General features: G+C 38.1%; 1 protein-coding gene across 1 annotated transcript in view; it reads right to left on the reverse strand.

Annotated features, from left to right (window-relative positions):
• The window catches only part of LOC132354001 (zinc finger protein 668-like), a 47,081-nt gene that overhangs the window by 5,176 nt on the left and 29,824 nt on the right, over nucleotides 1–12,081 (reverse strand). The window contains exons 8-10 of the mRNA XM_059905515.1: nucleotides 8,636–8,694; nucleotides 6,085–6,211; nucleotides 4,953–5,048 (exon numbers count right to left, since the gene is read on the reverse strand). Of these exons, the coding sequence (XP_059761498.1) occupies nucleotides 4,953–5,048; nucleotides 6,085–6,211; nucleotides 8,636–8,694 (282 nt within the window). The remainder of the gene's footprint in view (nucleotides 1–4,952; nucleotides 5,049–6,084; nucleotides 6,212–8,635; nucleotides 8,695–12,081) is intronic.

Below are 12,081 nucleotides of genomic sequence, written 5' to 3' on the forward strand. Positions count from 1 at the left end.
GCCATAAGTAAATAAATAAATAAATAAAAATTAAAAAAAAAAAAAGACACAGACTGTCTGAATGCATACAAAAACAAGACCCATATATATGCCGTCTACAAGAGACCCACTTCAGATCTAGGGACACATACAGACTGACAGTGAGGGAACGGAAGAAGATATTCCATGCAAATGGATATCAAAAGAAAGCTGGAGTAGCAATTCTCGTATCAGACAAAATAGACTTTAAAATAAAGACTATTATAAGAGACAAAGAACACTACATAATGATCAGAGGATCAATCCAAGAAGAAGATATAACAATTGTAAATATTTATGCACTCAACATCGGAGCACCTCAAAACAAAAGGCAAATGCTAACAGCCATAAAAGGGGAAATCGACAGTAAATAATAGAAGTGGACTTTAACACCCCACTTTCACCAATGGACACATCAGCCAAAATGAACATAAATAAGGAAACACAAGCTTTAAATGACATATTAAACAAGATGGAGTTAATTGATATTTATAGGACATTCCATCCAAAAACAACAGAATACACTTTCTTCTCAAGTGCTCATGGAACACTCCCCAGGATAGGTCATATCTTGGGTCACAAATCAAGCCTTGGTAAATTTAAGAAAACTGAAATCGTATCAAGTATCTTTTCCGACCACAATGAGACTAGATATCAATTACAGGAAAAAAACTGTAAAAAATACAAACACATGGAGGCTACTACTAAATAACCAAGATATCACTGAAGAAATCAAAGAGGAAATCAAAAAATATCTAGAAACAAATGACAATGAAAACACGATGACCCAAAATCTATGGGATGCAGCAAAAGCAGTTCTAAGAGGGAAGTTTATAGCAATACAACCCTACCTCAAGATACAAGAATAACCTCAAATAAACAACCTAACCTTACACCTAAAGCAATTAGAGAAAGATGAACAAAAAAACCCCAAAGTTAGCAGAAGGAAAGAAATCATAAAGATCAGATCAGAAATAAATGAAAAAGAAATGAAGAAAACAAGGGCAAAGATCAATAAAACTAAAAGGTGGTTCTTTGAGGAGATAAACAAAATTGATAAACCACTAGCCAGACTCATCAAGAAAAAAAGGGAGAAGACTCAAATCAACAGAATTAGAAATGAAAAAGGAGAAGTAACAACTGACACTGCAGAAATACAAAGGATCATGAGAGATTACTACAAGCAACTATATGCCAATAAAATGGACAACCTGGAAGAAATGGACAAATTCTTAGAAAAGCATAACCTCCAAGACTGAACCAGGAAGAAATGGAAAATATAAACAGACCAATCACAAGCACTGAAATTGAAACTGTGATTAAAAATCTTCCAACAAACAAAAGCCCAGGACCAGATGGCTTCACAGGCAAATTCTATCAAACATTTAGAGAAGAGCTAACACCTATCCTTCTCAAACTCTTCCAAAATATAGCAGAGGGAGGAACACTCCCAAACTCATTCTGCGAGGCCACCATCACCCTGATACCAAAACCAGACAAAGATGTCACAAAAAAAGAAAACTACAGACCAATATCACTGATGAACACAGATGCAAAAATCCTCAACAAAATACTAGCAAACAGAATCCAACAGCACATTAAAAGGATCATATGCCATGATCAAGTGGGGTTTATCCCAGGAATGCAAGGATTCTTCAGTATACGCAAATCAGTCAATGTGATACACCATATTAACAAACTGAAAGATAAAAACCACATGATAATCTCAATAGATGCAGAAAAAGCTTTCAACAAAATTCAACACCCATTTATGATAAAAACTCTCCAGAAGGTAGACATAGAGGGAACTTACCTCAATGTAATAAAGGCCATATATGACAAACCCACAGCCAACATCGTTCTCAATGGTGAAAAACTGAAACCATTTCCTCTAAGATCAGGAAAAAGACAAGGATCCCCACTCTCACCACTATTATTCAACATAGTTTTGGAAGTTTTAGTCACAGCAGTCAGAGAAGAAAAAAATAAATAAAAGGAATCTAAATCGGAAAAGAAGTAAAACTGTCACTGTTTGCAGATGACATGATACTATACATAGAGAATCCTAAAGATGCCACCAGAAAACTACTAGAGCTAATCAATGAATCTGGTAAAGTAGCAGGATACAAAATTAATGCACAGAAATCTTTTGCATTCCTATACACTAATGATGAAAAATCTGAAAGAGAAATTAAGGAAACACTCCCATTTACCATTGCAACAAAAAGAATAAAATACCTAGGAATAAACCTACCTAAGGAGACAAAAGACCTTTATGCAGAAAACTATAAGACACTGATGAAAGAAATTAAAGATGATACAAAGAGATGGAGAGACATACTATGTTCTTGGACTGGAAGAATCAACATTGTGAAAATGACTCAACTACCCAAAGCAATCTACAGATTCGATGCAATCCCTATCAAACTACCAATGGCACTTTTCACAGAACTAGAACAAAAAATTTCACAATTTGTATGGAAACACAAAAGACCCTGAATAGCCAAAGCAATCTTGAGAAAGAAAAATGGAGCTGGAGGAATCAGGCTCCCTGACTTCAAACTATACTACAAAGCTACAGTAATCAAGACAGCATGGTACTGAAACAAAAACAGAAATATAGGTCAATGGAACAGGATAGAAAGCCCAGAGATAAACCCACACACATATGGCCACCTTATCTTTGATAAAGGATGCAAGAATATACAATGGAGAAAAGACAGCATCTTCAATAAGTGGTGCCGGGAAAACTGGACAGCTACATGTAAAGGAATGAAATTAGGACACTCCCTAACACCATACACAAAAATAAACTCAAAATGGATTAAAGACCTAAATGTAAGGCCAGATACTATAAAACTCTTAGAGGAAAACATAGGAAGAACACTCTTTGACATAAATCACAGCAAGATCCTTTTTGACCCACCACCTAGAGAAATAGAAATAAAAACAAAAATAAACAAATGGGACCTAATGAAACTTAAAAGCTTTTGCACAGCAAAGGAAACCATAAACAAAACGAAGAGAACCCTCAGAATGGGAGAAAATATTTGCAAATGAAGCAACTGACAAAGATTAATCTCCAAAATATACAAGCAGCTCATGTAGCTCAATATCAAAAAAACAAACAACCCAGTCCAAAAATGGGCAGAAGACCTAAATAGACATTTCTCCAAAGAAGATATACAGATTGCCAACAAACACATGAAAGGATGCTCAACATCACTAATCATTAGAGAAATGCAAATCAAAACTACAATGAGGTGTTACCTCACACCGGTCAGAAAGGCTATCATCAAAAAATCTACAAACAGGGCTTCCCTGGTGGCGCAGTGGTTGAGAATCTGCCTGCCAATGCAGGGGACACGGGTTCGAGCCCTGGTCTGGGAAGATCCCACATGCCGTGGAGCAACTAGGCCCGTGAGCCACAACTACTGAGCCTGCGCATCTGGAGCCTGTGCTCCGCAACAAGAGAGGCCGCAATAGTGAGAGGCCCGCGCACCGCGATGAAGAGTGGCCCCGCTTGCCGCAACTGGAGAAAGCCCTCGCACAGAAACGAAGACCCAACACAGTCAAAAATAAATAAATTAAAAAAAAAAAAAAAATCTACAAACAATAAATGCTGGAGAGGGTGTGGAGAAAAGGGAACCCTCTTGCACTGTTGGTGGGAATGTAAATTGATACAGCCACTATGGAGAACAGTATAGATGTTCCTTAAAAAACTAAAAATAGAACTACCATATGACCCAGCAATCCCATTACTGGGCATATACCCTGAGAAAACCATAATTCAAAAAGAGTCATGGGGCTTCCCTGGTGGCGAAGTGGTTAAGAATCTGCCTGCCAATGCAGGGGACACAGGTCTAAGAAGATCCCACATGCCGCGGAGCAACTAAGCCCATGCGCCACAACTACTAAGCCTGTGCTCTAGAGCCCGCGAGCCACAACTACTGAACCCACGTACCACAACTACTGAAGCCTGCACACCTAGAGACCGCGCTCCGCAGCAAGAGAAGCCACCACAATGAAAAGCCTGTGCACCTTAACGAAGAGTAGCCCCCACTTACCGCAACTAGAGAAAGCCTGCACGCAGCAACAAAGACCCAACACAGCCAAAAGTGAATAAATAAAATAAATTAAAAAAAAAAAAAAAAAAGAATCATGTACCACAATGTTCATTGCAGCACTATTTACAATCACCAGGACATGGAAGCAACCTAAGTGTCCACTGACAGATGAATGGATAAAGAAGATGTGGCACATGTATACAATGGAATACTACTCAGCCATAAAAAGAAACGAAACTGAGTTATTTGTAGTTAGGTGGATGGACCTAGAGTCTGTCATACAGAGTGAAGTAAGTCAGAAAGAGAAAAACAAATACCGTATGCTAATACATATATATGGAATCTAAAAAAAAAAAAAAAGGTTCTCATGAACCTAGGGGTAGGACAGGAATAAAGACACAGACATGGAGAATAGACTTTAGGACACAGGGAGAGGGAAGGGTAAGCTGGGACGAAGTGAGAGAGCAGCATGGACATATATACACTACCAAATGTAAAATAGATAGTTAGTGGGAAGCAGCTGCATCACACAGGGAGATCAGCTCAGTGCTTTGTGACCACCTAGAGGGTGGGATAGGGAGGGTGGGAGGGAGACGCAAGAGGGAGGGGATATGGGGATATATGTATACATACAGCTGATTCACTTTGTTATATGGCAGAAACTAACACAACATTGTAATGCAATTATACTCCAATAAAGATGTGAAAAAAAAGATATTTGCCTCCAATCAAATAAATATTTAAATATTTTCAATTAAATTATCAGCATAAAAAGTCAAATAATATATATTTTTGAAGTTGCTACCCACCCCTTCATGGATTCATAGGATTATTAATGGCATTTTCTCCTGGCTGACTGGTTCTCACCTGAATAGGAGTTTCTTGGTATTTTTTCCTCCATCCACACATCATCTTCTTGTTCAAAATGGGCAATCATTTCTGGTTTGGACAGCAGATGTCCTGCTTGAGGGGAAAGACAGGTGGATTAGGGCAATATGATGTGGACAAGGACCCTGCCACAAGTCAATCTTATCACTTGGTATTCGTGAAGGTCCTATGAAGACTGGGAAAGGTGAATAAAACCACTGTGCATCAAAATCACGTTTTATATTTATATATATGTAGGCGCGCACACACACACATAAACAAACAAACAAATATTTTCTCCCCCAGAGAAAAAAATGGTTCCAGGAGTTCCAGGAACTTCAGTGAAGAGGCCTATTTGCAATATACAACAGTAATAATTCTCAGTGGGGTGAACAGGCAGTAATGATTCTGTGTCCACCAGAGAAGCACTGCCCAAAGTGTGGTTTGAAGAGACTTATCAAAAATGCAGACTCCATCCCAAATCCACTGAATCAGTAGCCCTGGTGATAGAACGTAGGGACGTAGATTTTTTGGATAACCTTTTACTTTATAGAAAAATAGCAAGAGTGATACGCAGAACAGAATGCCTGTAGAACCCTAACCCACAGTCACCAATTGTTAATATTTGGCCCATTTACTTTATTATTCTCTCTCACACAATTCTTTTTTAAACCACTTAAGAGAAAGTTACAGGCCCCATGGCTCTCTATGACTAAATTCTTTCAGTACACATTTCCTAAGAACAGGGACATTTTGTTCCATAACTACAGTACAGCCATCAAAATCAGGAAACTTAACATTGACGCAGTATTAGTATCTAGTTCACAGTTAATTTGTAAATGATGCCAATTGTCTCAAATATGTTCCGTTTAGCACTCTTTTCCTAGATATTTTCTAACTAGAATAAGCCATTGCATTTAGTTGTCTTATCTCTTTAGTCTCCTTTAATTTGGACAGGAACTGGCATTTCTTGCCTTCACCTCAGGTATTTCTATGCACTCTCAAATCTGATACCCACTACCATTAAGGGATCTGGAATATGTGGACCCCCAGATGCAAATCCCCTCAGGATTTACTCTATACAACTGAACCCGAGAGAAAGCAGATGGGTTCAGGAAGATGCTGTTCTCACCCAAGGAGATGAGATTCCCATAGTTCTCCAACATCACTTCTCTGTACAGGTGCCTCTGAGAGGGATCCAGATGCTCCCACTCCTCCTGGGTAAAGTCCACAGCCACATCCTGGAACGTCACCAGCTCCTAAAACAACAAAGTCACCCTCAGACATACCCATTCCCACAGAGGAATGCAGCTGACAAGCACCAGTGACATCTATAAGTGGTCCTGACAGTTTCCAGGGTCCTGAGTTGGACTAACTTAGGCACACATCCATGCACTTGATTGTGTTATATCATGTAGAAGATTGAAAAGATACATGAGGCACATTTTTTTTAATGCTTCAGCCCTTAAAGTCTCTTTGGGTGAAAAGACTCAAACTTCAACCACAGTGCACCAAAAGCTACACAATTCCAGAGGTGTCATCCACACAACATTCTATGAATCAGAATAAGCTTGAGATTTACTTGGGGAAGGGTCCAGAGAAGGAGTCCAAGGTGGGTTGGGGCCATGAGGGCAGGTACCATGGAGAAAGCCAGGTACCAGCCTTGTGGGATGGTTAAAACGTGAGTAGAGGGAAGGGAGGTGGGGAATTCCAGTTGGCAAGAAAAGTGAGTGGACAGTTGTGTGGGAAGGAACAAGACATAGATCAACAATAAGGACTCTTTGGTTAATAAGAAATGCTATATAGGAAACCTCCCTCTGATAATTATATATTAAGAATGTTTATTATGGGCCCCAAATCCCCACTCACACATCCACAATAGAAAGGATATATGAACTCTGGTAGAGTTACATGAAGGACTACTATTCAGTACCAATTCCCAAACTGTGGTTCAGGGACCCATGAGGTTCCCCAAGACCCTGTCAGGGGGGTCTGTAAAGTCAATATTATTTTCATAATAATTCTCAAGGCTTATACACTCTCATTCTCTTACAACAATATGGAGGCTACATGTCGTGTGATCTTGCAACTGAGAAAATATTGAAGCAGACATGAGATTCCAGCTGTTTTCTATTAGGCCAGACATTAAAGAGATTAACAAAAATATGAAACATTTCCATTCTTCTTTTTTATTTTTTTGTTTTGGAAAATTAAGTACTTTTCATAAAATGTGACATTAACTATAATGGATTAATTTTTGAATGGATTAATAAATATTTTAAATTTTTGTTAGCTTGAACCGCCAATCTGGTAATATTGATAACCCACATAATAAAAGCCATTTTTTAAAGTGTAAAGGGGTCCTGAAACAAAAAGTTTTAGAAACTACTGCTGTACTGAAATGAAAGTGAACAAACTACATATACATGAAACAATATACATCAATCTCACAATATTGAAAAAAAACCAGGCACAAAAGAGTACTGTATGTACTCTTGATTCTATTTAAAAAGTTCAAAATCAGACTAAACTAATCTACAGTACTAGAAGTCAGAATAGTGGCTACCACTGTGGGGAAGAGGGGGTTCTCTACTAGGGAAGGGTTTGTTCAGAGCATGAAGAGAGAGGAGAAGGCACAGAACAGCTATAGATTAATTTAGGCTGTTCTAGAACTTCATATAAATGGAATTGATACCAACTGGGGTTCTTCCCCAATCAATAGAAATTGAGTAGAGGCCAGATAAGAAATTCAGGCTGGGCTTTATTGGGGCCCCTGCTGCAGCAAGTGGGAGCAAAAACAAACAACAGTTTCTCTTGCTCCCAGAGAGGGGAAGGTGAGCTGGTTCCTTATATCGGGTGAGGGTAGGGGTGTGCCCAGGGGTCAGGCCAGAGGGGTGGCTTAGGTGTTTTGCCCAACCCTTTGGTGGTGCTGAGTGCAGGAGTCATGTGTAGTACCCTGCTTTTGCTCCCAGCTCTTCAGAAGTGGCAGCTGAGTTTTTTTGGTCTTTTTGTATCTTTTGTCCAGAATTTGCCCCAACTGCACATGCATGCAGTTATTTTTAGTCCCTTATAGTTCTTTGTATTTTGTTGCTCAAGGAGACGTTTGTTCAGGTGCAAGCACTGCAGCACTGCAGCAAAAGGTTGAGGGCCCAGCCTGTCTCAGAGTCACATAGTATGTACTCTTTTGTGTCTGGCTTATTTTTCTCAGCATAATGCTTTTGAGATTCATTCATGTTGTTATATGTATCAGTAGTTTTTTTTTTTTTTTAATGAGTAGTTCTTAATTATATGGATTAACACATTTTATTTATCCATTTATCAGTTGATGGACATTTGGGTTGTTTTTAGTTCAGGGCTACTATAAACAAAGCTGCTAATAGTCGCATACAGATTTTTGTGTGGACATCTATTTTCATTTCTTCTGGGTAAATACAGTGGGATTTCTGGGTCAATGGTAAGTGTGTGCTTAATTATATAAGAAACTCTAAAACTGTTTTCCAAAGTATATTACACCATTTTGTCACTCCTACCAGCAATGTTCAGGCTTTTTTGAGAAACTGGAGTAACATATGTCTAGCCCAGGGCCAGCACAATATACGTGTTATATTGCTCTCCTTCCCCAATCCCCAAAATGAGGTATGTGGGTGATATTTTCAGGGAGAGAAAGTGGACTCTTAATTTACCTGTAATTTGGGCATTTCCTCCTCTTCCTGAAGAAGGGCAGAAACCGCAGAAGGCAGTGCTGGGTAAGAAGAAAGAAGCAGTGAAAAATGAACCTGGCTCACTGAAGCAGACCAGTATCTTAGTTACCAAGAAGGGAGAAGGGGCACATTGTATTCAGCTGGTAACACTGGTCCTTGTTTACCATTACCTGACTTTTCTAGGCCCTCCCCTAGAAAGCCTTTTCCTCTCTTTCTACTTTTACAGATGGCCCTTCGACCCAGACACTTTCTCCCTCCCTCCTTGCAAAAACCTACTGAATACCTACTGTGTGCCTTGGTAATGATTTAACTCTCACCTTTCTCCTTACTCTTTGAGGTCACTCCAGCTTCTACATGGTCCCACATCTTGCCCTCCCTGTTAGGAGGGGAATCCCCTCAGCCCCAGTGGCTCTGCTGAGGGAATCTCTCTTCAGCCTCTCCAAACTCCACCTGGAACATCCAGAGGGAGTTTCAGGAGGTGTTGTCTCCACCAAAGATGGAACTCCTGTATGTGGGGGACCTCCTGCAGCCTTCATGCTCAGGTAGCTGTTTTGTTCCTGTAGGCAGGAGAGGAGATGTCCCAGCAGCCCAGACTTCAGGCTGGGTCCTGGACTTCTCTATTTAAGTGAGAGCACAGTTAATAAACTAAAGCTCAGTTAAGGTGATAAATGTTTACTAAGCATCCACTGCGTACAAGGCATGACCCTACTTCCTAGGGTTACCCAGCTCTGGCTTTCTCAGGACTGTAGCTTCACAGGTTGATCAAGTCGCAGGGCAGCAAATTCTGCCTCCTTTGTGAAGATTTCCTGGAAATCTGCCACTTTTGGGATACAAATCCACAATTCTCAAAAGGTGAACTGGTGAAATACTTGAATTTCTCTTTTTAGCTATCAGATCAGTAAATGTTTTAAAATCTGAAAACCTTATCACTAGTGAGGCTGTAGGAAAATGATCAGTCTCATATGCTGTTAGAACATAAATAGGTACAGTCTTCTAGGGGGGGAGCAATTTGATTGTATCCTTCAAATTGAGGGGGCAGGGAGGGTCAGGAAGCAAGGGTTACAAAAGTGAACAAGGAAGCTTTTGGGGGTGATAAGATGCTTTGATTATCTTGATTGAGATGATGGTTTCATGAGTGTATAAAAATGTCAAAATTGAATATATTCATATATATTCATGAATATATATATGAATATAAAATTGAACACTTTATGTGCAGTTTATCATGTGTCAATTAATCCTCAATACAAAAAATTCAGTTCACTAAAAAAAATGTTTTTTAATGTACAGAACACCTTTGGTCCCACACTTCCCATTCTACATGTCAGACTTGCACAAGAGCATGAAGATATGAGTGCAGAGATATTTATTGTAGTTACATTTGTAATATTGAAAAACTTTCACTTATCTGAAAGTACATCCACACTGGACCACACAATACTGAATATCTGCTAAAGAATGAGGCAGTTCTGTATATACTGACAAAGAAAGGCAACTTTAGAGTAACTTTACAGAGAAAGCAGCCAAATTGCGTTAAGATTTACTTTTGTAAATTTTTTTTTTTTAAAGTATGAGTATTTTACAAAGATGTAAATGATTCTCAATGCATTGGATGGGAAATTGGACACAGGATAATTCCACGTTCAACTCTATATCCAATTGTACTTTTCTATTTACAACAAGCAATATGTTTAACAAGCAAAATATTATGCTATTTTGTTTTTAAACAAATATAAACTACAGAATAAGAAGTGACATAACAAAATGTTAAGGTGACAGCTGGATGAATTTCAGAGATATTATGCTGAGTGAAGGGAGTACAAACTGTATTTATGCAGTTATAGAACAGGCAAAACTAATCAGAAATAGTGGTTGCCTATGGGGGAAACTGACTGGGAGGGAGAACAAAGGGAACTTTATAAGGTGACAGAAATATTCTGTATATTTACTTGGTTGGTGATTTCATTGCTGTGTATATATATGTAAAAATTCACCAAGATGTACTTAAGATTTGTGCAATTTATTGCATGTAATTTACATCTCACTTTTAAAAGTTTTTGCAAAAATTTAATAAGTTATGGTGATTCTAAAAAACTCTAATTAGCAAAGTCATGCAATAACACCCAGTTTTTAAAACGTCTTTAAAGAGAAGATAACATTATAGATTACCTTAGAAAGAGGTCCATGTTACAATGTTTGGAGAAAAAAATGCAAACTGCAGATTATTAATATTTTCATTTTAGAAACCATATGCACAGTACCGTGTGGGTTTAGGAGCAAATGCAAAAAAAATTTCTGGAAAGAGAGAACAAGTTGTTTACAATGGTTACCTTTGGATAAATGGGGGACATTTCACTTTCTACTTTCTATTATTTTATTGAAAACTGGTGGAATTATGAGTTTCTTTTTCTGTCTTTTCTAGAGCTTCCAAAAATTCTCTGATTACCTTGTGTTCGTTAACATTTACAATAAAAGCCTTTAAAAATTAAAAACTCTGAAAAATGCCAAAGGTCCCTGAACAGTCCACCACTTCTTGATTTATACACTAGATTGTATTTCTACTGCTACCTTAAAGGGTGTCATAAATTTTGCACATTTCCTTTGCACTTCTAACTCAGTAAAAAAAGATATCTAGATCTAAAATCTACAACACACAGAGAGTGGTAAATTTAGAGTTTACTAAATGTTCATGTATTTTACAAACAGCATATTCTTGACACTGATAAAAGTTCGTGCGTGTGTTATATACATGTATTTTCCCGCAAGTTCTGGAACATCTATTTTTCTATAAGATTCTTAATTTAAAACCATTTCATGTTGCTCCAAATACATGTGGAACTTTAAATCACTTATTAAAATCTAAGAACAATGGGTAATGTTCTTGTCCCTTAGAGAGTTTGTTACCTTCTTCTTAAAGATCCTGCATGTTCTTTCTTAGGTTCAAAGCAATGTGTTTGATATTCTTGTTGCTTTTGTGAATCTGTCCCCCTTCATTTAATTTCCCAATCAGTTACGGTTATTATAAAAACACTCTTTATTTTTGTAAATTTGTTGTCTAAAACGATCACTTTCCTAAACTCCTTTCTGTTCAAATAGCTTTTCTTTTCCAAGAATTTTTATTTTTATTTTTGAAAAAGTATTACAATGTGCATATGTTTATATGTGTAAAAATACATATAGTGACAAAAGTCTCCCTCTCCCCATCTCTCCTCCCTGGACACAACCTCTGTTAAACTTAAAAAAAAAAAAAAAAGACTATTTTCTGGAGCAGTTTTAGGTTCACAACAAAATTGAGGGGAAGGTACAGAGATTTCCCATAAAACCCCTACCCCACAACCTTCCCCAGATTGCACAACCTCCCACATTACCAACACCCCCCCCACCAGAATGGTACATTTGGTACAACTGATGAACCTACACTGACACAT

Source organism: Balaenoptera ricei, chromosome 19 (genome assembly GCF_028023285.1).
Source record: "Balaenoptera ricei isolate mBalRic1 chromosome 19, mBalRic1.hap2, whole genome shotgun sequence".
NCBI classification, from domain to species: Eukaryota; Metazoa; Chordata; class Mammalia; order Artiodactyla; family Balaenopteridae; genus Balaenoptera; species Balaenoptera ricei.